The 27,356-nt window shown below is 48.7% G+C and overlaps 1 protein-coding gene across 2 annotated transcripts in view; it reads left to right on the forward strand.

Moving 5' to 3' along the window:
• The first annotated feature begins 358 nt into the window (after window positions 1–358).
• Window positions 359–27,356, forward strand: part of LOC139047711 (transcription factor kayak-like) — a 93,017-nt gene continuing 66,019 nt past the window's right edge. Inside the window, exon 1 of one of the 2 annotated variants that reach the window (XM_070521671.1) lies at window positions 359–701. In XM_070521671.1, the coding sequence (XP_070377772.1) occupies window positions 600–701 (102 nt within the window). In that variant the 5' untranslated portion in view covers window positions 359–599. The remainder of the gene's footprint in view (window positions 702–27,356) is intronic. The other variant, XM_070521669.1, reaches the window with a different exon arrangement.

Genomic DNA, 27,356 nt, shown 5'->3' on the forward strand with positions numbered 1-27,356 from the left:
CAGTCTGAGCCCTCCCCGCTTCGCGGTAACGCCTGGCCATTCTCGCGAAACGCAGCGTAGACCGCACATTTCGATGACGTTGGAGCGTGATTCATAGCTTGCCTTTTATGGGCATGGAGGTGAGAATCGCTCGTGGTGGGAACTAAAGTCTCGTTTTCGTCAAGTTTACGAAATTGTAGTAAATTTTGCTAATTATGGGCGCAACTAACGACCTTTATCGGGCGTTAAAACGTTCGAAACGAGTACGAAACTTCACCGCGATGCGAGGAGCAAAACCTCGTGATGCGCGTGGCGTCAGTGCAATTTGCGGTGACGTTGCGACCAGAGTTAGGCACGTGATCCGCCTCTAGACGTCGTTTTTGGTTTATTTTTAGCTGAGAAGATGATGTCACCGCTTGGTCAGAATTTCGGCAGGGCTTCCCTCAACCTTCGGGCACCGCGGGTGACTCATCCTTTCGTTTGGTGCCACAGCGCGAACACCACGAGCGACTTGGCTCCGGGCTCCGCGTAGTCGTCTGCTGCGGACGCCCACGAACGCCGGCGCCAGCGTCCCTTGCCGTTCTTGTTGGTGGCCTGCTAGTGAGCAGTTGTGAGTCGCCATGTATTGCGCTACGAGCGAGTCGGCCGATCTGCGGCTGTCCGTCGCTGATATCCTGTCGTCGATGGCCAATGGAGTACCCGACGCCCCGGCGACAACTACGGTGAGCGAAAACAACGGAATGTCGCGCCGTTTCTCCCCTGTGCACGCGCGTGGCGGCGCGCCCCGGCCGTCGATACTTTCACCGTCTGCTACTGCGCTAGGGCTAGTGGGGCCCGCAGCGCGTCGACGGGACTTGTTTGTTACGTGCGCGTGCCGTAACGCTGGCGCGGTATCTCTCACGCCCTAGATAAAAGCTCCCGATCGGGCTGTGCCGCATCGGCTTCTTTTCTCGCCAGGAAATAAACGCGTTCGTTGTGCGGGCCAGAAGAGACGCGCGCTTGTGACCTTATGACACGGAAGTCTTCGGAGCGCTCTGCGGGCTCTGCGCTTTTGGGTGTTGGTCGGCGGCGGATCGTGAGTGGGCAGGTCTTGTCCGTATACCTGTTTGCTGCGGCTCCCCTCCGCGTGCCCAAGCTGTATCGCGGCGCGCGTGCGGCCCGTGCCGTTAAATAACGTCTCCGTGATCGCTGGGAAAGTCGTAAACGTTGCCCCCTGTTGGTTTCGCTGTCAAGTGTCCTCGCGCGGCCCCGCCGGATTAGTGGGATCTGTTTTGGCGACTGTTCCGATTTTGTCACCCAGATTTCTCGCGCCTGCGTGGTACTTGGCGTGCGGCCACTTTGCGTCTGGTTGTCTTTAGCTTTTCATTACACGATCGCTGTGTGTGCGCTACCAAATGCGTGCATGCAAACTGATTCAATGCTTATTGAAATTTTCATAGCTCAGCCGCTCGACTTCTTTTTCGTACGTGTTGCCGCAAGGTGCATTCAATTCGCCCGACCGTGGTAGTCGTGTATTACGCTTGACATTTGTGTCGTACGTGAATATTCGCAATGTTTACATTTGATCACTTATTTACATATTGTGTCTCTACATTATCATTTTGGGCTTCCGTTTTTGACGTTCATGGCGCAGTTTTAACCTGGTTTTATGGGAGCTGCAGTAGTGTAGAATGTAAACTCCCGCTTTCATAAAATCCCTCGCAATCAAATGGCGCGGTTCATAAAAGGATACAACTTTTCGAAACAGGAACCACCGCTAGTCGAAGTTGCAGACATTATAAAAGAGCCTGGTATTTTCAGAAAGTTTGTTTCTGATCAGTTAATCTTCATATTGGAGGAGTTGAGAATAGGAAATACAAGCTTTCGTTATATTATTACCACAAGGGTCTTATTTAAAGCTGTGTATTTCAGCACAATCATCATTTTGTAATGTAGTTGAGACATGGCTGTGCACTGACCGTCACTTGCAAAAGTGACCACCGAGACATCGGCGTACGTCAGAAAGCTCATTTATGTGATGACGATCACGAGAATTCCCCATTGGAAAGGGGCCCATTCTACCACACTCCAACATACTATTGAAGTTCATATGCAGCATTATAATGTCATATGTTTTATTTTCCACTCCTTGATATCTATAATAAGCAAATGGTTACACCATCCTGTTGCCATGTACCAGTCTTTATTCAGTCATTCTGGTTATCTACTTATGGGCTGCCCAGCTTCCAAATGCATCTTGCTTATTAGAAAAGAATGGCTAGTTGGTGCGTATACTAGATTAGAGACATTGTTAACTAGCAGTAAAACGACGCTGGATGAGGATGAGAAGCGCACAGGCAATGCTAGTGTCAACTAGCGTTGTGTCCTGTGTGCTTCTCGTTCTTGTCCCCCTTCGTTTTAGCGCTTATTAACAAAGTCTCAAGTCTCGCTTATTTTCAATGTTTACCCTCACATTACCGTCCTCAAGCTTGCAGCTTTCATGGAGACCGACCACGTTTTTATCTACGTTTGGATGCACATACTCTGACATTTTAACAAGTCAGACATGTGTGGTCTCTATAGTGCTTCTTACATGATACAGAGGTCATCTTGGTTTGGGTAAAGCTCCTAAAGTTTTAGAATAGGGCTTTGCGTTTGCGGATAGCAAACGCTCGCACACTCGAACGCTCGCACACTTTGATTTAGGGACACCTTAAAGAACACCATGCTGCCAAAATTAATCCGGAGTGTGCCACTACAGCCTGCCTCATAATCCAATTGTGGTTTTGGCACATACAGCTCCATAATTCAAGTTTAACGCTTCTGCCACAATTCGATGCGCCATGTGAGGCAATGACAATGCTCAGAGGTTATGAAATATGGCGCACAACAACGCCTCAAGCAAACACCTCTCCCCTTGTTTTTTGTGTGCTACTCGGACAAACAGCAGTGGCGTACGCTACATTTAACATCAACTTGCCACTCTTGTGTTGGACAAATTGTTGAAGAAATGAAATGTTCGTCATCAACACCACCGCTAATTATTGTCAATCAAAGCAAACAGCTCAGAAAGCTTCGCTTACATCGATTCCCACAGTGCATGGGATCTGTATAATTTTTGTAGAACATTTCCTTCTAGCCCTGTATACTTAGCAGTTAGTTTTCCAGTTCTTTTCTGCCGCTGAGAATCCACATGTCTGTACAAATACAAGTGCCCACCTCCGTATGCAAGTGTCCTCCGTATGTCTGGGTCTCTTCTTGTATAACATATTTCACTGTTATCAGTTGCACGCCCTACTAAGCCCAACAAGAAACATGAAAGCCATGAGAAGGAAGTCTGTCGGTGTGCATTCCTTGTTTCTGATGAGACACATCCACTGCTTACACAAATTATATTTGATTCCGCCTTTGACCACTTCTGTGCTTGTGGACCCTCCGAGTCACCAAACTCCCTCTTCCACTAGAAATGCAAATTCTGCCATTATGCAGTGTAGTTCTGGTAAACTTGAAAAAACATGAACACAAGAGAAAAAAATGATGGGCTTAATGTTATAATGGACAGACAGCATCTCCATGAAACCATAAAACTGCCATGTATAGTTCATCAATAAAGGAAGGTTGCATTATAAAGAAACCGATGACTTGACCCGGTGAATTCTGAGAACTCTTTCTAAACAAAAACGTCCCAAACGTGCATCAGTGCACGTTTGGGACGTATGTTGTCACATCCATGACAAAATATCAGCGCAGCAGTTTGAACATGAAATTCAAGAAGGGAAACATAGCCTATTATGTTATACATTTATTTTGAATGAAGAAAAATATGAAAATAGGCCTCTTTAAGCCAGCAATTGCAAATTCCCTACTCATGCAAGAATAAGGAAGGAAAAGATAAGAAAATGCCAACAAGCTCTACACACACACACATTACAAGAACACAAATGAGTGCCAGCATCAGAAGGATAGTGCAGGCTTGCACCTGAGACTGTTCTGGGGTTTTACATGCCAAAACCACGATCTGATTATGAAGCACACCGTATTGAGGGACTGCGGATTAATTTTGACCACCTACGATTACTTAGTGTACACCTCAAACCAACCACACAAGTGTTTGCTGCATTTCGTCCCCATCGAAATGCGGCTGCCACAGCTAGGATTCAACCTGCGGCCTTGAAGCTTAGCAGCAAAATGGCATAACCATTACAAAGTAACCTTCTCCTTATGTTTGGTATGGTGCACACTGCTTTTCGTTGCATAAACACATGTATGGAGGTGCAATATTGTGGGGCGAGTTTCCACGTTTATGCGGCATCCTGGGCTTTAATGTTACTTCTCACTATTGAAAAAGGCACTTCATGGTAGCTTTCCATTTCTGATGATGTGTTGGCTCATAATTAGTGTCAGTTTTTAACTTGCATGGGAAGATGCACGCTTAAGACTAGCACGGGCTTTCTGCTGTCACCTGCCTTGTCCTTATTTCCTCTTTCTTCTTACCACATGCTCTCTGCTCTGTTTGCAATCGGTGCTCATTGAACTTATCTTCTTATATCTCTGGATGGAGTCTTAAATGCAAAAAGAAAATGGCAGATGCACTGTTGCCAGTGGCTTTGTGGGCTGAATGCTACACAATATCTAAAGCAGGGAAGCTAAATTTTTAAATTGTATTATAGCCAAACTGGTTCATTGCTGTGGAAGGGTTTGTCTTTCCATCAGTTGTTTTTTGCCAGATTTTCACACTTCTTTCTATAGTTTCTAAGTTGTTACAGTTATTTGGTAGTTGTTACTTTAAAGAAATGCAAATTTTAAAATATTCATTAAAGCAATTTCACATTAATTGGCCTAGCTGCTGTGCAGTTTAGATATATTATTGTGGTAGGCTATGATACTTTATTTGTCCCAATTTGGTAGTACACAGTGACGTCAACTCATATGGAGAAAAAAAGGCAGTATGAAAACGATAATATAGAGCAGGGAACACATTCAATAGTACGTACATGTTCGTAAGTATGGCTACAGTGTTCACTAATGCATGCCAAGCATTGTTTAACCATGGCTTTGATTTTCTTAACAGCAAAGCCACTGTGATTGTGTATTATATAATATTAGAATATTAGATTGATCTAAATGTAGCATAAACCAATACAGGAAACCCAAACAGGCACCTTGTATGGCTAAATTCATTTGGGCTTTCAGAAATTTACCCTGGCATAAGTTGTCTAGCACTATTTACAGCAACCCTGGTGTTATTGCAATCTGGACAAAATGAAGAGGTGTAGGTGCCTGAACTACAGCAGTGCCACAAGGCATTTTATTTACGAGTATATTGGTTGCATAGCTTCATAGGTCCTGTTAACATGTACACTTTCGTGCCCATTGCTAGAGATGTTACTGTCATTCATACAAATGACTCTTTTTTAAGTGTTCCTTGAGATGCAAAAACCTTATTGTGCCTGTCATCTGTTGTACAGTAGGCTTCAGTTCATTTGACATTGGGAGACACGTAAAACTGTTTTAAATTATGTAGTGTCAGAAACCAGAAAAGTGTGTAAGATAGAACTGCCTTCTGAACACGTCCAGGTCAAAACTACACTTAAATTATTGCAATTTTACCTATTAGCTGTGTTTGCATGAGCATTTAAACTGGGATGCTCTATTTAAAGCTTTCTACACTTTTTCCATCTGATGACGCTTCCTTGACTTGTGCAGAGTGTCAATTCAGCTGGCTGTTTAACTTAGTCTAGCAGTCATGAGCAAGTAAAAATTCGGCAGAGATCCTTAAGACTGCTTACATGTGGGAATGCAAAAGCATTATAGTCCCTTTGGTGAAATTCAACCCCCGAGTGACGAGTGGCAAGGCTCCTAAGCCACTTCCAGAGGGCGGCCTTTCCAGAATATACCGTGCCACGCTCCTGTGCTTATGGACTGGTTGTGCCTGGACTGTGGCCCAGCTGTATTCCAAGGGCCATGTCACCTGCCTGCAAGGGGTGCAGGGACCTCAAGTCTCTGGAGCACCTTCTCTGTGCCTGCCCATCCTTAGCGCGAGCACATTTCATAGTCATCGCCACCTACAGATGCCACGACGTTTCAGCAGCCATGGAGACTGACCTGCTATTCCCAGTGTGTCCCCAGCTCCCTGCCCTGCAAAGCCTGCTGGAGTTTGTAATTCAACTGGGATCACCACCTTGTGAGTGCCTGCAACAACGCTGGCCCCTTTACTGAGCACCGCCACCTGTGCTCTTCTGCACATGGTGGAGTCTACTACCCCTCATCTTCTCTCTATCCACTTTCACATCCCACTCCCTCTCCCCTGACGACACTTCACCGTGCTCCCTCAAGGTTTGCAGAATTAAGTGTCATTTCTTTCTATAGATCACCTGTAGTGGAACCGTGGAGCCACCGTGCCGTCAGGGAAGCGTGCTCGTCTCGCACCCCGGAGGACCAGCTTTGATTCCCTCCTAGAGTGAAATTTACCAAATTTCTTTTTCAAAGCCATTAATTTACTTTGTTTACAGGAGCCTCGCTGAGAAAGCTAATGTTAATCCCAGCATTTCCTGACGTGTTCTTGCTCTTTGCGCTGTTAGCCATTTTTGGTACCATCTTTCGGTCATGCCAGTTGTGCTGACGGATTTTCGCGAAATGGGGCATGTAATGCTTTCACATTATAACTAAGCTAAAATGTGTGCCCAGCCATAGGAGTGCATTTAAACCACCACCATGGAAGACACCACCAAAAAATTAATGCAGAATCAGAATTCACTTTACAGCAAACACATTTTCAAGATGGCCGCTCTACAACATGCAATGTTTCGGTGTTCCAGCTCTCGCCTCGCAATGCCGCTGTTCAGGGGCACAGCGTCGATGGCGAGCCCGTTCTTTTCGGGGTTTGGGGCGCACTGGGCCGCCACGCATAGCGGTCGCATTGGGTAGGGGGGGCACTGGGCGAGGAGGAAGCGCCGACGCGGGGTCTCCCCACAGCCCAGCGTCAGGCGGTGGCTGCTCGGTTGGGGTTGGGGCGCCGTTATAAGAGTGGAGAGAGAGAAAGAGCGGCGAGTGGGGCGGGGGGGGGGGGGGGGGGGTTGGCCTCGAAACAAGGCGGGCCGTGTGCTTCTGTCCGGGGTCGTTCGGTCGGTCGCCAGCCCCCCTCAACCCTCACTCCCACCCCAGAGTTCGAAGGGAAAGGGCCTGGGCGGACACCCCGCCGAAATTTGCCTCTCTCGCGTTGCTATTTTGGGGGGCCGTCGTCTCTCCCTCTCCCGGCTCGAGCCCGAGCGCGTGCACACATTACCACCACCGGCCGAGCCGGCGACAGCGCAGTCGTCCCGGCTTGAACTCGGCTCGGGGATCCTTGCGGAAAAGGACGCTGTTGGGGGGCGCGCCCACTAAAGAGACGATGAGGGAAGAGAGGGGGGAGTGGGTCCCGTGCCGGCTGCCGCTGCTTAACGTTATTTCTTGCACTTTCGATGCCGTTTTTATTCCTCTTCCCCGCTTCACCTCACGACAACTTGTGCCCCTCTTTCCCTTCTTTTTTTACTTCTACGTCGCCAGTGTTTGGATGTTCGGCGGGGGTTCCGCTAGGCGCGCGCATGCATCATGGATTAGCCGTTCTCTCGATGCGCAGTGGGCGAAGACCCGTTCGGAATGTGGAGCTTGCCGGCGGCGCGGGCTGAATACGATGCGAGCGAAAAAGAAAAAAAAAGGGGGGGGGGGACGATACGAAATTTCTTTTTCCCCCATTAGAGGAGCTGGGGTGGTTGGCGGGGCGGGCCGTGCGCGCGCTTGTTTCGGCGGGAGCGGCCGCTGGTCCGTGTCGCGAAGGGAGGTTGTTCCCCTGGCCGCGCGTCCGGCTCTCTCGGCTGAGCTGGGCAGGACGCCGAGGACGGCGGTGTTGTCTGCCACTTGCCGTGGAATCGAGAAAGGGTGCTGCTGGCGTCCTTCGGCGATCGCCGGAGAGGGGGGGCGCCTTCCCCCCGTGCGACGTTAATTAGCACGGCGGTTTCGTTCGTTAAGGACGCCATTTCCTGCGTAAAAATTGCTGCTCACTTCCCGGGCCCCCTATAGTTACTGTCCTTCTCTGCGCTGCCTTTTTGAAGCACAAGGTTGCAGTTGCCGGCGTCGGTTGCGTACCGGACGCCGTTGGGCGCGGCAGGGCTTGTTCTGTGATGATCGTGAGCCCGTCGTCGTGGCTCGAAAGGCTGTGTAGAACGGTATTGGAGTCGCAGATGCTGCAATGCATGCTCGAGCTTCGTTTCATTACGTTACCCTTTTTTTTTTTGCCTTTGTATGGAGCACTGGGTTAGGGTGGGTACATTCGATGCGTGGTCGCCGCCATCTTGGGCTGTCAACACTAAAGCATTTCTCAGTTCTTGTGCGCAGTGACGTGACGGGAAAACGCCGAACGTACCCGAAACAACTACTTTCATGCACACGAATCGGCTGTGTAGTAGTACACCGTGCATTTGGCCGGAGCTATACACACAAAACGGCAACGTTAACGGTCCAAGATGGCGGCGCGCAAAAGAAGAAAAGAAAGAGTTCCGTAATATATAACGAACCATACGCATTTGGAAATTCTGTGCGGGATGCGCTTGCTCAGTGACTGTCCCGAGCTGCAGTCGACCACGACGCGTGTGTTTATATTATAGCGATCCCACTTTACCTCCCTTCCCAACAGGTCGAATGTGCAATTCTTCTCGGCCGAGGTTCGTGCTGGAGGTTCGGCCTCCTCCCAATGTTCTATGCCGATAAGCGACATGTCCCTCCCCTTCGGCGCCAAAGAATTTTGAGCGAAGGTTTGAAAGAACGTGTTGCCAACCCAAGCTGCTTGGAGTGCCTCCCTTTAGCAGTCTTCTTTTAAGCTTCACTCGTTATTGTTAGCGCTTTTCTCAAACCACGGGCTTAGCTACGGGCGATGAGTTGGTTGATGTTCGCTGTGCAAACGCGACGAAACGCATAACCGGAGTACTGCTCGCGGGGAAATTCGTAGCTGCTGTTTAGAAATGCCGCCGCGCTGTGGGCGCGCGCGCGGGGGGGTTTACAATGGATTATATATCTGTCGCGTGTCGATGACCTCGTGCGTTCTTTCGCACAACAACCGCCACGTCTGCGCCACATGTGCAAGTATACAAGTGCATACGTGGGCGCGCTGCGCATAGCGTGCGCGGCGCTACGCCGACTGCGTTTCTTAATCTCGCATCGCTAAGTGCATAGAGTTTCCTGCAAAAAATCACCAGGGGGAACTCTGGCGCTGCAGTCGTTCGCTTATCATGGGAATCGTTGATTTCCTTTGTTTTTATTTTTTTAAAATTAAATTATGGGGTTTTACGTGCCAAAACCACTTTCTGATTATGAGGCGCGCCGTAGTGGGGGACTCCGGAAATTTGGACCACCTGGGGTTCTTTAACGTGCACCTAAATGTAAGTACACGGGTGTTTTCGCATTTCGCCCCCACCGAAATGCGGCCGCCGTGGCCGGGATTCGATCCCGCGACCTCGCGCTCAGCAGCCTAACACCATAGCCACTGAGCAACCACGGTGGGTTGTTTTCTTTTTTTTTCATTTTTTATGTTGAAGTGTGAAGTGGAAGAAGACTGCAGCCACGAGTTGCCTCACGGTCACAGACGTCTTTGCCCTATAGCACGCGCACGCAGCAGTGAGCTCTCACAAAAGGTAAATCGCACGTAATTACGCATCGAGTATCAGTATAAAATATTCTGCATACACAAAATCAACGCGACGACCAGCGTGGGCATGATGTGAAACTATCACCAAGAAACACAGTGAAGATCGCAAAGGCGACGCTGTAACAGGCAGTAAATAATGAATGACATATGAATAAGCCTGCAAGCAAAACAATCATTCGCAGTGGCGTAGCAACAGGGGGGGCCGTGGGCCCCGGGTGCTAGGGGCCAGTCGGGGGGGTGGGGGGGGGGTGTCATATACGTCTGAAGACATCCGGAACTTGTTGATATCCTCGCCTTCCTCGACTACAGCAGGGAGGGTATCTATGGGCCCCGGGTGCCAGACGACCAGCTACGCCACTGGTCATTCGTCTTGCCAAACTACTAGCTGTGTATTGTGATAAATCGATATGATTCCCCATGGCCGGTGTCAGCCTACGTTTAACCATTATAACATAAATCGATGTTAGGAGCTAATTTCGTTATCTGTGTCCTAAGCACAGAGCAGCCGTATTCTGATTGTAATTACGGGCATGTCATCGAGGGTATGTGTAATCTTCGTAGTATGTGGCTCAATTCGAATGTTCTTGTGACGTTGTTTAATTTTATACTTGCAGATTAAATTTCCAAGCAGACGCGCAGTTTCTTAAACACAGCAACGCTATAAGCGTCTGCGCGCATCCATAATCATTGAGCGTTGTTGCCTATAATGACGCAATATTTTGAAAATGTTCTAAGCGCAGTCACAATAAAGCCGTTTGAAGCAGTGGACGAAGTTTAAGCAAACTCATATTGAATCGGCCCCACTATGGCTGAACTGTTTCTGTTGCGTATTTTTGATATGTTCTTTCATTTATTTATTCATTTATTTATTGGCCACCGCAGCCTCCGTTCCCCGCGAGCGCGACATATAACTGCGTCAGTGCGACCGATGCAAAGCGCGCGCCACACATGCAGCACTGCTTGTGGCTTTTGGGCGTCGGCAGTTTGTGATACACCACGTGATCACCACATCCCATTTCCGCGACGTAACAAGGAGGTAACAAGGGCAAGCGCGAAGCCGCGCAGCGCTTGGCCTGCGTTCTTGAACTTCCCGCAGTAAAAGAAGTAACGTGACTTCATAACGTGACTGCGAGTGATGCAGGCACTTGTTGAAGTAATAAAGCGAGACGCAAATTTTTTGGTCAGAAATTCCGAGGAATAACTTTGTCAAGAATGTAAGACGTGGTATGAGCAACTTTAGTGGTATAGAATGCTGTGGCAATATAACCCGCGTATGCCGCATGTTAGGCATGGAATATACATATACGGAAGTTTTCGCTCACGCCGGCGCCGGAATTTCTGCGACTCGGGGGCCCTTAACGCACAAAATACCTCCTTCAAAACGTGACGCGTGCGTTGATTATACGTATCTGTCGGCGGTTTATAGCGTGCATGCGCCATTATTAGAGGGCTACGAGGCGCATGCGCTGTCCGCGCGCCGTGGATTGCCGGTCACGCGATCTGCTGCGGGTGCGAGGATGCGACCATGCGACTAGCAGATGCCACAGCGAAGAGAGAGCTGGGTGGCCATTCTGCAAGGGCCGACCTAGCGGACGCGTCCATTTTGTCCCTTGCTGAAAGGGACACTAAAGTGAAAAGTGATTTCTTCTGCATCAGTAAATCACCGTTCTACAACACCAAAAACCCCACTCTTACAACGATAAGACGTTTGGTAAGCCAGAAAAAGCGCAAGAACGAAATGCGGGTGGCGACGCCTACTTGGGTTCCCGCACCTGGGGGCTGTGACGTCATGGATTTTGATGGCATCTTCTAGGGCCTACTAATTATATATAGCGGTACAGATTGACTACATTGTGGTCTAAAGAAACCAAAGATTAAACATGCCAAGTTTCGGGAACCTTTATTCAGCCAACGCGGCCCAAATGCGAAAACAAACTTTGGAATCCCTGACGTCACGCTGACGTACAGGCGCTGGCGTTTCGGCGCGAAATTCAAATACTGATACTTGGACCTTCATTTTCTCATCTAATATTCAAACTATTTTCTTGAAATGACTGCCTGCAGGTTTCTCAAACAATGCTTTATTAGTCTAAACTGATTTATTGTTTCCCTTTAGTGTCCCTTGAAGTGCTGCATGATTGGCCGGGGATGCCTGTCACCTTCTGCCGCGTATACCCCAGCCTGGCCCAGGGTCGTATACAGCGCGCCGTGACACGTGGGGCCCGCTTCCACGAAGTTAATCCGCGCAGGTGCAGCGCTGGTTGTAACTGCAGTTGACTTTTTTTTCTTTGCTGAGGCTCGTCCCGCAGGCAGGACACAGTTGCAATATTCTAAAGCGTTCTAATAACACCCACCGGCTCAAGTGCCCAGCCGACTTCGTCATGTACACTGCGCGTCACTCTTGTGTAGAGCGCGCTAACGGCAGCCGCCGTGGCGCTCTGTACACTAAATGCGTCGCTCGGGCGTGCCCAGAAATCTGGGCACGCCCGGTCGAGTTTTAGATTAGGGGACGCAAGCGGCTTGCGTACGCAACAACTAGGGGCGACATTACTGCGCATGCGCAGACCCAAGCGGCTTGCGTAGCAAGAACCAGGGGCGACGGTACTGCGCATGCGCAGACACATACGTAGAGGTCTGCGCATGCGCATTACTGTGGTCCCTAGTTCTTGCGTCACCTTAAGCTAAACCTATCTAATCTCGAGCCCATGGCCGACGGCGCTGCTGGCTGCCTCCGGAGCACCCCGGCAGCCTCCGTTCGCGCGCTCTACACAAGGGTGACGCGCACTGTATACGCGTCACCTGCAATAGATGTGTGTCCGAGCACCTCTTCGCGGCGTACACGACGGGGTCGGCGTTCTTGCGGGTGCCAAGCGCGTGTCCTGTCCGGCACGTGTTTTAATTACCAGGCGGCTGAGTTTGATTTGCGCCAGCCAGGAGGGACAAAGGAGCCCGGGGCGGCGGACGCTGTCAGCCGCACGATTGATCGCCCGTCTCGTGGTTGGCGACGCGCGAGCTCGCATTCTTTTATGCGTTGCTTTCATTCTGAGCCAACGAATCGTCGCACGTTCGTCTCTGGGAGCGTTGCTCTCGTGACGAGTTCGCGTTAAATGTTTTCAACGTTGCGTCGTGCGAATGTCCCGTGCCGATGCCGGGTGTTTGACCGCCGCTGCGAACCGCAGTGGCATCGGAACGCACCGTCGATACAAGAGAATGCGTGTAGGAAACCGTCCAGGATTTTCTGTGCCGTCCATGCGTATAGCATTTTTGTCCACAAAGTTCCGAGGGAAAAAAAAATGCTTTCGGTGATGATGGCAGAGGGAATGTGGTGACGTCAGGAAATTTGCAGGCATACGATGTGCTCTAGGCGCAGCTCCATGACATGTCTTCCGCCGACCAGTAGGAGGCGCGTCAATCGAGGAGCTTTAATTAGGTGCAGCAGGAGATAATTAAGAGATCCTGTATGCGGACTGCAGAGGAGTGCACTTCTGTTGCTTCGCGGTAGACTTAAAACTACCGCCGCTGTTTCTATTGCTGGTTGTAAGAATGAAGAATTCGGGCCGCTTTTATACATGGCTTTGAACAGGCTGTGACGAAGAAGGTGAACAAACGCAGCGCCACGTGTGTGTCGTTTCCCCGATGAAAAAAAGTCCTCATTGTCGAATTAGCGTTGGCCCTGTATGTGGAGACGACCCTTTTCATTTCACCGCTGTTTGTAACAGTGCTGGTGCGTGCTTCCATGCGTTGCCCCTGCTTATAAGTTCGCGCTCATTGTTATGACTTCGTGCACTGTATAGCAATTAGTGCGGTAAAATCATGTCGCTAAATAAGTCTATGCATGTTGGAGATCCTGTGACACGTTTTCCTTTGCCGGTGGCACGACATAAAGGATCGAGAGTTTTGGCATGTAGCGAGAGAAGGCAACTTCGCCACCATATATATATGCATATGGTATAGATATATACGGCCGAATACCGAAGGTGCGGTGTCCGACGAAGATGCTCACATATTGCTGCTTTGTAACGGGCAGGTGTAGAAACACCCTAGAACATAGAAAGTTGAAAGAAGAATGGTTCACAGTCAAAGAAAGGACCTAGGACAGGGAATCCGCACTGGTAGCATTACCCTGCGGCGCTGCAGTCAACTATATATGACACGATGGAGACATTCTAGATTTGCAGGACGCTCTCTTCAAGAGAGAGAGAGAGAAACTGATTAAAGCAATCTCGGTGCTCTTGTGATCATTTGATGCCGGTAACTGAATGACTGCGAATTGCTTCTTTAAAGTTAAAAGTGTATTCGTGTCGCGTCGAGCGAACAAGATGATGGCTCGTTTCCTATAGCTCGCTACGGCTTTTCGTAGAAAAGAAAGTGTATGAGAATATACTGTCGTGTGGGGATGATTACGTCATGGCCTGCATGCTTACCTCATCAGAACTGAAAGCGGTAGTCGGCAGTTGCAACCAAGGTTCAAAGTGGTTTGGTTATACAGAGTGTCACAAGGTGTCGCCAACAGCGCATGCTACTGTGGTGTCCCTGGAAAAACAAGTTCTAGTGGCTCTGCGCTACTGTAGAGTCACTCTATGCTATTCTAACTATATTCTGTTCTCACCAATGTCTGCGCCATGTTGCAGTTTTGGAATATCATTTTCGCTGAGTGCGTCTTGAACCGGTCTCCACCGCCTTCGTTCTTCTTTTTTGCTGTCAAATTTACTTTTAGTTAGTTTTTCTTTTTTTCAGTATTTTCGATGACTCGTCATGTCAGCGTGTTATTCCCACTTGAGGTAAAGTGGAAAACATTCGTCCTCACCAAAATTTCTCTCCCACCCGAGCTCTGGACTGGGCTTGTTCAGAGGTAACGTGGTGGCACGCGGGCTGCTTCACGTGCTTTATACATCCTCGGCGATATTTAGCAAGAATTGTGAGCGACGCCGTCTGTCGGACTTTCTTTCTTTCTTTCTTTCTTTCTTTCTTTCTTTCTTTCTTTCTTTCTTTCTTTCTTTCTTTCTTTCTTTCTTTCTTTCTTTCTTTCAGCGCTCAAATCTCTCGCCATGCGCGATACCGGAGCCACCTCGGGTTTGATATCACCCATCCCGAGGAAAGTTATACCTTGGGTTCCTCGCTTGTTTCGCCGGATACGTTCGGCCGAGTGCGGTGACTCAGTCCGCATCGTCCTGTCCCGGATGGTTCATCCAAACCGATACGGAGTCGGTTCGAGCGCGCTTGATAGCGTTTGCCTCCAGGCCGATCGAGTCTCGATCGTACCGCTTCCTTACGGCCTACCGAAAGCTCCGGTTTGGCCAACTGCACGTGCTCGCTTTGCATGCTCTTCCGCTATCGCTTTCACCTGCTTACAAAAATCACGGGACGACGCTTCGTCACCATTTTGTTGAACAAAAGGATACGAGGCGAGTGAGTTCACGTGCGGAGCGGTATATATGTAGTGGTCTTGAAGGTAAAGCATGTGGTTGGGTCAAGTCGATGACCTTCCTCGGCTGAACAAGTTGCGATAAAGAACGCGGCACACGCATATACATGCACTGGTGCCTCGCCATCGCTAAGCGAACATTTCGCAGGGCGAACTCGCACGGAGAACCTATAGTTCGTCTGAACGAACCAGATGCGTCTGCGCATATAGGCACACCTGCTCGTTTCCTTCGCTTATAGATTTTCCCTCGCCTAGCGTCCCTCTATAGTCTCCCCTTCAGAAATGAGCTCCAAGAAGGCAGAGGTAGATGACCTTGAGTCGGTTCTTCCGTCCGGGATCCTTAAAATAATGTCAGGACAGAAACAGGAGAAAGTTCTTCACATGTAGTACCACTGTGTATTCCGACTCATCTAGCTGAGGAAGACTGACTCATACTGAACTGAGACGTGTTTGTAAACGTGCAGATGGGTGTAAAGACTAGTATAATATAGTTCCCCTTCCCCTGACCTCCACCGTGCACCTATTTCTGCATCTTGAGCATACTCGTTTCTTAGTAAAAGCAATGATAAATGGTTTATAACTTGCTATTACGTACTTTTTTTCATATGATTAAATAAGGTACGGAGACGAATTGCTACGTTTCCCGCTTCCGAACAACAATCTCGCAAGACAAACCCGCCTACGTAACTAGTCAAGCCCGTTTTCCGGCTATGTTTATATCCAAATGCTTCGTCTCGCGTATGATGCAGTCGCATTCGCAATTAGACAACATAGTAATATGCATATATCTCGCATAACAATCGCCAGAAACAATGCCAGATACTGGTGTACGTGGGTTGTCCCATCGCATCTTGCCGCCCGTTCGTGCACTGTGATATCCGTGCGACTATATACTGTGGCGCGAAACGTTGAAAAGAGCTGCATGGTGTCCAACGCTCGTCCTGGTTATGTGCACGGGTGCCGTGCTCGTTGCTAGCTCGGGCAATTCTATTTTGGGTGACGATTAAATTTTAGCCTGAGCCACCGTGCTGCAGTGCGTCCGTGTGTCGGAGTAATTAAAGGGACACTAAAGGGAAACAGTAAATCAGTTTAGACTAATAGAGAATTGTTTGAGAACCCTGCAGGCACTCATTTCAAAAAAAAAATAATTTGATTAATAGATGAGAAAATGAAGGTCCAAGTATCAATATTTGAATTTCGCGCCGAAACCCCAGCGCCGGTACGTCAGCGTGACGTCAGGGATTCCAAAGTATGTTTTCGTATTTGGGCCGCGTTGGCTGAATAAAGGTAACCGAAACTTGCCATGTTTAATATTTGGTTCCTTTAGAACACAATGTGGTCAATCTGTACCGCTGTATATAATTAATAGGCCCTAGAAGATGCCATCAAAATCCATGACGTCACAGACCCCAGGTGCGGGAACTCCTAGCATAACCATGTACCAACTAGCCCAACAAGCCACTCTCGGGAACTCAAGTAGGCGTCGCCACCCGTATTTCGTTCTTGCGCTTGTTCTGGCTTACCAAACGTCTTATCGTTGTAAGAGTGGTGTTTTTGGTGTTGTAGAACGGTAATTTATTGATGGAGAAGAAATCATTTTTCACTTTAGTGTCCCTTTAACAATGGCGCGCTGGTCACATGGTGTGGTCGCCTCAACGTGCGTGGTACGGTGGAGAGGGAATGCGTGTTCTCTTGGTCGTCTTCGTACCTGCGGATCTGGACTTGCCCCCGCCGGAACTCACCCCTCCTCATTGTCGTCTCCGTGGTGAGCTGATGCCTCATAACACTAACAGCTGCGTCACTTCCCTACAGCAGAGTGCGCGTAGTACCGGTAGCTTCGTATGGGCCGTGGTTTCGACGTTTCGTTCGCGTTGAAGCGACAGATGCACGGAGGTCGATTGGCTCGCGGCTGCTGCCGCGATTCCTATAACTCCAGCGTTTTCACAGACAGTTTCTGCTGTCATCGAGCGAGATGTGTTCATGTTTGCCTGTGCGCGACTGAACAAGGACGTAGAACGGAGCAGACACGCAAAGACAGCGCTGTCTCTGTGTGTCTGTTTCTGTGTCCTCGTTGAGTGACGCTTAACATTCTATCATTGTTAATTTAGTTATTAAGTGAATGTCTACAAGTTTATACGGCCGTTAAGGCTACTATCCTTACTTTGTACAACTATCTGCGATTTGTCTGAATTTCGTACATCCTGCTTTTGAACGGCTTTGTGACACTGCCAAATGGACATTTTAAACAAAAAAAAATAGTTGCGTTAAAAGTGCCATAATTCCCAATGCTGCTTGCTTATGTGTTCGTGCGTTTAGAAAGAGAAAAGGAGCACCATGCGCCTTACAATTGCTTGCCAGTTTTCTGCCTCAAGTAATTGCGTTCACCCGCTAGGGATAAGTGAGCAAGAACGCAGCGGTTATTGCGCAGTTTAGGCGGAAAGGCGGTGGTCGCATAAAAAAAATTTAAACTAATAATTGCAAATATTTGTTACAATACATAAAAGGTAATTATAAGACGGTACAAAAATAGTAGTCTGGATTAGATAAGCAGTTCCAGCATTTCTCATCGGCGTTTCATATTGACGTGGGAAGGCGTGATACTACAAGCATGAAAATTGTATTCAAATAGCCCGTCATACACGTGCTATATAGCTGCACTATCGCAGCGCCACACATTTCCCTGGTAATAGTATTGTAAGAAATTGCGGCTAGATCGACGTCACCGACGGCCTGTTTTGTTCGACATATGCGGCATCTTTGCCGAGAGCGCTGCATGGTCGTCTCGCTGGCAGCGTTCCCGTTTCGGTCTTGCACCCCCCCCTTCTTCATCGGTCGGCGTTCGTGCCCTCCAGCGTTATAGTAGTTCCTTCATTCATGTCTCGTCTGAGTCCTGCTGGACGGCGATGTGTGCTCACTCTCTACGATTACGCCTCGGGCGGCTGTATAAGCGGCTATACACGCGGCTGAGAAAAATAGTCTCGATTTATGAGCTCAGCAGCTTTCGCCGCCCTCTTGGCAACGTTCCCGTCCGGCGTATATATTGAATGCACGCTATAGGCTATCTCGAGTAACCGGAACTCTGCTGCTCGACAAGCTGCGGACAAATGAGAAGGTGGGCTATATAGCTTTGAGTCCCATATGCGCCAAGACGCGGCTGAATTTAACGCTATTCCCTTTAACCATGTAGTATAACGCGCAGAGGTGCTCAAGTATAAGCATACGCACAAAGAAAGCGGGAGGGAGGGGGATATATGAAATAGATAGGGTTAACCATGACATCTAGAGCAACTTCGGTATAGCGCAAAGTATCGTGGGGTGGGACACCCACACATACAGTACAAAAATGAGCACTTTCTTGTTGGTGTCTGTCCGCCGCTTTGTGTTCTGCGACCACAGTGAGAATGCAAGGCCAACTGTCCGAACACTCAATTTTTCTGAAACAGAGCTAACCAAGGACGTCTATAACTCCGTGTACTAAAGATAGTGCACACTTAACACACGGATGTCGTATCGTTTAAGTAAATCTGTAGCATGCATACGCTCGGCGTAAGCAGACCGAATCTGCAGCGGGATATAGAAAGTACCGAAAGTACTAAATCTACGCGCAGGAATCCCCATCGGGGAGTCATGTAGAACATTGTGTTTAGCGGGATGGAGAGAGAAAAAATGAAGAGGCAAAGGTAGGGGAGGTTAACCAAAGACGTGCCAGGTTGGCTACCCTACACTTGGGGAGGGGAAAGGGGAAGAACAGATAAGGAGAGGAGGATACTAATAGTCAGTCATAGCGGGATGGAAGTTTTGTCTAAGTGGTCCGCGAAAGATATGACCGCAGGAAGCTTGTTGCGTGTTTTAGTTTTTTTCTTCCGTCCGTGTTTTTCGCGCCACTTTACAATGCCGCGCGTTCAGCGGGTCGTGGCTATGGACAAAGTACTCTTTGGCAACAGAGAAAGCACCTCCGTTCAAGGGGTCCAACTTCTCGCGTTTAATTAACGACTCGCTGTTCGTGATATTAAGGAGAGTTCATAAGGCAGTTTCCTTACGGTACCATCTACAAGGTGTGAGAGTGTAAGTAGCAGCTCAAACATCCCGGGTTTTATGGACGTTATAAGGATACTACTTCATGTTGGCCATAGAATTTCATATATTAACGATACAATCGGTAGGAAGCTTTCAAAGCAGAGTCGTAGCGTGCAGAGGTTAAACTAATAGCTGTTATACATGTTTGCAATGGTAAGTCAACGTCAAGACGGTAAACTTAAAAATACACGAGGCCGCGTCAGCAGGCCATCTCGACCGCGAGCACTGCCCGGCATTTCATCGACGGCTTGCTTGGGCGGAGACATATGCATGACGTCAGCTATCTCGGCAGTAATAATATTTTCGCGATGCCCCCTAGCGCGCTATTCCGGACAACAGCTAAATTCGCTGCGAGCTCCGTCATGTTGCCTCTCTGATGTACTTTGCACCCGTCAAATAGATGGCGGATCGAATTTGGCAGGCGGTATGCGTTCACCGGTCCCCAATACCATCCGGGAGAAAGCGGTACGCCTGCTATTTCCACGGCATGTGTAGTACAGCGTGTGCACGCGATTTGCCAGCTCATGCGACATGAGTTCTCTTGGCAGTGTTCCCGTTTTCGTGACCAGGCACGCTCGGGCGGCTCGAGTAACTTCATTCATGCAGCGCGAGCATCATTAGGAAACCGCTCCCCTACACTCCGTATAGCTCTCGCTTACAACCTACTCTAAAATCAGCGAAGCCGCAGGCGCGCCCGTTTCGTCCCCCCCCCCCCCCCCCCGCCATGCCGTCGCCGTGTAGGTTTCACTTTTCGTGCCGTGGCGTTCTTATTGGATGTTGTCACGACCGTAACGCGGGCCTCGTAGTATCGGGTTGTACAAACCGTCGCGCACACTCGACACCCACGCTCGTGTGTATGTACGCCGTCCGAACGCGTATCGCGGAAGAGGGAGCAGCGGAGAGGCGTGTACGCTTAGGTGTGTGTGTGTGTGCGCGTGTGACTAAGTCACCCGGCTCGGCGCGCAGATGGACGAAGGCGCAACGGACGCGGTTGTTATTCTCACTGGTGACTAAGTCGGCGTGTCCCCCCCCCCTCCCCTCAAGTGGCTACCACATGCCCGTGTAGCCTCCTCCTCCTCTCCGTCTTCGACGCCTCCTTCTTCTTCAGCCGCTTCCCGTGTGTGTTGCGCGCGGCATAGTCACCATTCCTGAGTCACTCTATATGTGCTCGTCGTTTGTCGAGGCGTCCTGCGGGCTTCTCGGAAATCGTCGAGAAACGCCGAAATCACTCGCTCGCTCGCCGGTGGCCTCCAGTCTCCGAGGCGCCGCACAATCTCGCGTTGCGCGCGCGCTTCTTGCCGCCGGCTTCCGGCCTGTCCCCGTCCCCCCCCCCCCTCGCCCCCCAGCGTTTGCGTCCCGTGTCGTCGCCGCGGCTCTGAGGCGCCTTCCGGGGTTGAGTCGACCTCCGCGAAGACGGTGTCTCGTGACTGCGCTAGGCCCGCCTGGTCCTTGCTCTTGCTCACTTTCTTACTTTCTTTCTTTCTTGCTTGCTTTCATTCTTTCTTTCTTTCTTTCTTTCTTTCTTTCTTTCTTTCTTTCTTTTTATGCTCGGCATGCAACCCGTAATCTGGTTGTTTTTCATCCGGCGACGAACTGATGCTCGTCATCCCGCCCCCTTCGGATGCGGCGCGCGATTTGACCTTGGGCCCAAGGGTAGAACTGCACTGTTACCATCTTGCGCACTCCTCTTTTTTTTTAGCTATTATTATTTAGTAGCCCCCATAGCGCCATGACTTTCAATAAATATACTATACGGGGTGATTATTTTTTTCACTTTTCCGGAATTCTTAAATATAGCCTGTGGCAGATACCGTAATATTTGTCCCCGAGCTGGATTATTCGAAGAGGCGGGCATAACTAGCACGAGAAATCTAACTACATGTTCAACTAATTAACAGAAATTCACTAATCAACTTCCTATATAATTACTTTACGGCACGTAATGCAATTTGCGAATTGTAGCTGGTGAGTTGGCGGGGATATCCACTTGGAATTAATTTCCAGAACGGCACTAGCTTCGATGTATTATTTGCCAAAGTGCGTGACGAAATATATGGGCGTTCCAGTTACTTTTGTGCTTCAAGGATCAAAAAACGTTCTTTAAAAAAAGTGGAACAGCGCATTTTTAGGGCAAATTTCTAGGCGCATATATCCAAACCAGTGCAATTCTGGAAGTTAATCCAAAGTGTAAGCGCCTTGCTACAGTTCGTTAATTGCAATACGAGCCGTAAAGTAATTACGTTTATTAGTGATTATATAAATAAGCTGAATGTGTCTCATTTCTCGTGCCAGTAACGTCCGCCGCTGTGAATAATCCTGCTCAAGGTCTGGAATTAATTTGTTTCCTACAAGCGATTTATAAAAATTTCGCAAAACTTAAAAGATTTCACCCCGTGTGTGTTTACTGAGCACGTTAAATGAATTGTTGTTGTTGTATAACGTGCGGGGTCGCCATGGTTAAATCGCTAATGCAGGGATGACCCGTATGTATAATTCTTTATAAACGTATACCTTTACTGCTGAATATTACGAGGATAACCTTTTAATTGTGGGCGCAGAATGTCGGCCATTGTTGCTTCAGTATGCGGCGTAACGTTTCTTGTATTTAACTGACACTTCCTTCTGATTGACACTTGAACTGACGAGCCAACCAACGCTCGATCCTACTGTGTATGCTGTTCTTTTTTCATCTATTTTTAACTGTTAGCACAAGCTTATCACATCATGTGCATGGCCGTATTTAAAGAAAGATGATTTTGTAAACTGTAATATTGTTTGTTCCGAATTGAAATTTGCAGTCACATTCGCACTTCCTCGGTCCACCAGCCGTAAAATCTGCTGTTCTCATGAGGCCTACGCGGCCTTTTTTTAAATTGGAAGGGAGGGGGGGGGGGGTACACTTTATCGCCCTGTAAATTTCGCCACTTCGAAAATTAATTTCCTTCTCTCCCGCACACGTCTCGATGCGTCCATGACGCGACGAGTGTACGTGCTAGTAAATCTGATACGCGAACCGAAATTATGCTAAGATATTTTCCGACAATGGCATGGCGGGTTCGTCACGTTGTTTACGCACGCCGCTTCATTCGATATTTATTTATTTATTTATTTATTTACCTACCTTTGTCTTCGTAGTTACTCATACGCATACAACGCAGTTGTGAGCCAGGAATTGCATGGTGTGTGGTAGGAGACTACGTAAACAATAATTTTAAACAAGGAATCCTGGCAGAGTGTAAGAGACAGGTGCGGCTGAGCGCTAGAGGTAATTCGCAAGCACATCAACCAACTCGTGCATTTCGTTTTGCTTCGCGATTTGTCGTCTTCGACGCCTTCGTTGCGGAACACATCGTCATCTCTTCTCAGTCATCTCCGCAACAGTGTAGCATATACCGTCCAATTATCTGTTTCGCTAGAGCACTCTACTTGTTTACGCCGGCTAAATGCGTGACAGCTACTAATGTATGCATATATATTCGTAGTCGGAGTGTAGTTTAGCGTGCAACGCCTCTCGGAAGAAGTTCGCCGGGGTGGTCGAGTGAGTCATCTCTGTCGTGCCGGCTTTCATGTCCCAGCAGCTGCGGGGTCCGATTAACCAGTTGGATGGTTCAGTGGTGCGCTTAAGTGTCAAGGCTGCGCGCTCCAAAGTGGTGTTGATAATAATTTCGCCTAGTCGCTCGGATGAGCTTACGGAAGGCATGAAAGCGTATAGAGAATGACAAACGGCTTTCGCAATGGGATGTCACGATGAAAAGTTTTGCTCCACGCACTGGTCAACGAAAAAACAAAACAAAAAAAACACTGCGGATATAAAAGAAAAGACAAAGAAAAGTTTACTTGAATGCAAGGAGACGCGGGGAAATAAAGTATCAGTAACAGCAAAATGAGAATAATTATCCGCTCTCCTTCAGGGGTCACTTGTACGTGTACGTTTGCATCCCGTAGAGATCGTGATACATTACTGGCAGCAGACGTACTGCATCTCAGACAACCACAATAAACGAAAGTGACTTTCTGGCTGCCAGATGGAGCGACGTGTTGGCATGGGGCTTTTCGGCTGATCCCGTAATTTTGTATTCCATGCATGATTTTCCCTCTTTTCTTCAAATGTCGGCCTGGACTGTAGAAAATACAATCCCAAGTCCGAAAGCTACAGTCATCTCTGAGGGTGCCACTAGCGCACGATGACAGTCAACGTGTATTTATAAATAGGGTAGGAAAACGACAAACCTCGCTGCCTTTATTTTAGGTTACCATGCAACGACAGATGGCTCAAGGCAGCAGCCATGCAGCAGCGGTGATTCCGACTGGCTGCGGTTGGGGGCGCAGCAGACGATTTCACTATAAAAAGCAACAGGAAGCATGACAATCACTGTTTCAAGCGTTCTTAATCCACTCCTTTATTGCTGTCCCTACGTTTCTCTTTTATTCGCTATACGCACCTTATACCGAAAGTACAGAAAGCGCCTCATAGAAAATACGTAAGTTGCGCCGCCAGCCGTATAGCTCTACCGACGGCCGCTTTCTGTTGATATCCGGCTGATTCGACAGACACGGCGTATATCCAAACATGGCCTTCGAGATCAGGCGACGCGAGCGCGCGTAGCCGGATCTCGGAGGTCGCGATCCCTCTTGTATGCCTGCAGGTCCGGCCGTCATTCTATTACTGGTGATGGCGCTGAGAAACTGAAAACGCGCGAAGTTGTTCACACTTGAGCGCCTCATTGCGAATTGCGATTGGAGTCAATGTTGGGCCAGTTCGCTTTGCGTAATTCTGAACGCTGCGGTAGAACACGTAGCACGGCGAAGACGGCGGACGGAAGGCGCTAGCTCCTGAAGCTCCGGATCATCGATTAGAAAAGGTGTAGACCGTAAGGTACGTTCGATACAAATCGGTATTCCGAAGAAAGCGTTATCGCTTCGAGTAACGCCTCGCCGTAGTGTGCACTTGAACTCCCTTCGCTGTCTGGAGGGTGAATGTCGCACCGCGTGAAGTAGACGTCGCTCGTGACTGTGCGTTCTGAAAGGCTCTTAAGACCGCGCAAGATAAACGTCTGTACCTGCGTCGCAGCCTTTGCTTATCGCCACCGTCCTTGCGTTTCTTTTCTGAAGATCGCAGCGCGCTGAAAACGTGTTGAACGCCACGTATGTGGACGCCGACATTTGCTGGAGAAGCCGCCGTGTAGGCGTAATCGCCCGTTCCTGCCAGAGCGGTATGTGCTTATCAGTGTGAAAAAATACGCGCGCCTATATCCGTGTGAACGCATTCTTTCGGTTTTCTTTTTTCGCTTGTGTTGTTGAGCATGTCCCCCTGCTTACTGCTTTCAATGTCGGTGTGCCAATTGTTATTAGCGTGTCGGCGGATAATTGGCGCCTCCTATCGCGTTGTCCTTGTTTGTTGATAGCTTGACTCCGTAGTACGTTCCCGGTGGATGCATTGCTTTTCGTTCTAAAACTTGTGTGTAGCAGCGAACGCGGGGACATTGCAATGCTGTATTGTTGAAAGTTGAAAAATCCGTTGAAAAACAATACCCGCTGCTCGAAATTCTTGCATATCCCGTACACTGTCACCGACCTTCCCCATTTGTCCTTGCGTGCAGCAATAGTGGGCTATTGTTACCGCTTTCCTATTTGCCAAGCGATTTCTTTTTTTTTTTGCATTTCGCTGTGGTAAAGTGATTTTTTCCCCGCTAGAAGTTGGCGTAATGCACAAAAATATAATAGGCGTGAAGCCATTGTCTCTGGATAAAAAGTAATCAATTTAAAAGCGCCGTTAGGTTAGCTGCTGGCTGGTGGCACTGTATTCCGGCGCTCGCAAAGTTCGCTGTGGTTGGGCTGCTAAGCACGAGGTCGCGGGATCGAATCTTGGCCACGGCGGCTGCATTTCGATGGGGCCGAAATGCGAAGACACCTGTGTACTTAGATTTATAGGTGCACGTTGAAGAACCCCAGGTGGTCCAAATTATTCCGGAGTCCCCCACTACGGCGTGCCTCACAATCGGGTCGTGGTTGTGGCACGTAAAGCACCATAATTTTTTTTTTGAAGTTTGCTGCCGAGGTTAGTAGCGTACGATTAGATATGTAAGTGTAGATTCTCAAGAAAGCGACGTTAACGAAGAAAAAAGAAAGAAAAAAAACAGTATACGCGAGAAATATATTTATGCTCCTAGGTATACATTGTGGCGCAAAATACATTTCTGGAAAAGGGACAGAAGAAAGGGAGACAGTGTTCAGGCTGTCATTAAACAGTTGGTAGTTTGGCGCTTCACTGTCTCCCTTTCTTCTGTCCCTTTTCCAGAAATGTATTTTGCGCCACAATGTATACCTAGGAAATCTAAGCATCAACTTGCCCAAGAAGAAGTCCTTTTGGAACATATTTATGCTCGTTTTGTTGTTGTTGTTGTTGTTGTTAAGTTTGTTTGTTTGTTTCGCCGTTTGGGAGGAGCATTTATTTGATCGCGTTCCTGCTACACTGCGCAATGCGTGTGCATAACGCTAGAGGCTTTCACGTGGTCGCGTAAAAAAGTATCTGGTGATATGTATTCAGAAATTATACCAGCAGAGGGGGAAGGGGTGTGGGATATATAAGATGACCAGGGAGGAAAAATAGCAGGAAGCATCGCGGAGATGAGAAAATATTTATTTACATACCACATGCCACAAGGTTCGTGTCTAGGTCAGATTGTTCGCCTTATTTCGTGTCTTAGGCACAGCAACGTTAGTTTTCGAAAAGCTTTGCGCGCCCCGACCCTGCCAAAGAAAGCGAGAGTCTTGTGAGCTGCATTTGAAAGCTGCGCTAGCTGGTGTGAGTATTTTGACGCGATTAACATTCTGTACTATCTACTTTTCCCCCACTTTGCGGTTTGTATCGTGTTTCTACCGTCTTTACTCTTGCGGCCTCTCCGATAAAGAAAGACTTGAAAACTAACCTGGCTTCCCGAGCGCACCAGTGTGACGCTGTATCTGCTCGGCCACGATCACGAGTTGGGCAACGAGGGATTAGCCCTAGGCTTAAGCACGCATCGGCATTGTCCCCGGTGCAACCTCGGAGACCACGCGAAAGGCGGGGGACTTCGCGCGCGCGCGCCGCTAGGCGGCGTAGCGTGTCCAGGGCAAGTGCGAGAAAGGAGCCTGGCTGCAGTGTACTGCTCGTACGTGACGCGTTTCTTCTGTGGCTCTCTCAGTGTCCTCATCACTTGTACAGATATGTGAATCTCAAACCTCTCTCCTTCCTTACTGCATACACGAGTTACATAATTACGTAACGTTAAACGAATGTTTACCCATCCTTTCACTGAGGAATTTCCCTCCACCAAATGACATGAGCACCACCACTCAAGTTCTAATCGCATTAACGACGGTAAGCATCCCCAAAGATGTGTTTTGCCTGAGTTTTTGACATATTCGTACACCGCCGGAAAAGCGGTATAACACGCAGCATGAAATTGATAGGACGGGCTTTAAACGTCAACTGGTCTTGCATGCACCGCAGGAGCCAGTGTTTAAGAGTCTTCCACCGCGCCAGTTTCTGTAGGGGACCGAGATCGAGGCGTCATGCGTCCGCACTCTGCTCCCCAAGCGCAATGCTTAACCAAGAGCACCAACGCCTTCACGAAACACAGTGTAGAAAAAAAAAATAATAGCTTCCAAAAAAAAAGTAAGAGCGTAAATAGAACTACAACTTGCCTGCAAATGGGGCTGGGGTGCCCGAGAGTATATTTTTTCGCGTCAACTCCGTATAAGGGTATGAATGGGTGTGTATACGATTAACATATACGGGAAATGTGTTACCACCGCTTTCTAATCGAGAAAAAGAATGTTCTGACATCTTGAACAAAATGTGATGGGCAGGTGACGTCAAAGACTTCTAAAATGTAATAATTTAGTTCTTGGGTTTTGCGTGTCAAAGCGACGATGTGGTCATGAGGCACGCTGTAATGGGGGACTCCAGATTATTTTTTACCACTCGGGGTTCTTTAGCGTGCACCGAAGTCTAACTACACGAGCGTTTTTGCATGCTCCCTCCCATCCAAATGCGACAACCGTGGGCAGGCTCGAACCCGTGTCCTCGAGCTCAGCAGCGCAATGCCATAGCCACCGGTCTACCGCGGCGTGTGGCAGCGACTTGATGGTGCTCGAATGGCGTTACACTGTTGGCATAGAGAGAGGGGGGGAGAGAGAGAGAGAGAGAGAGAGAGGAGAAAGGGAGGGAGGGAA

This window comes from Dermacentor albipictus, chromosome 7 (genome assembly GCF_038994185.2).
Source record: "Dermacentor albipictus isolate Rhodes 1998 colony chromosome 7, USDA_Dalb.pri_finalv2, whole genome shotgun sequence".
Classification (NCBI taxonomy): domain Eukaryota; kingdom Metazoa; phylum Arthropoda; class Arachnida; order Ixodida; family Ixodidae; genus Dermacentor; species Dermacentor albipictus.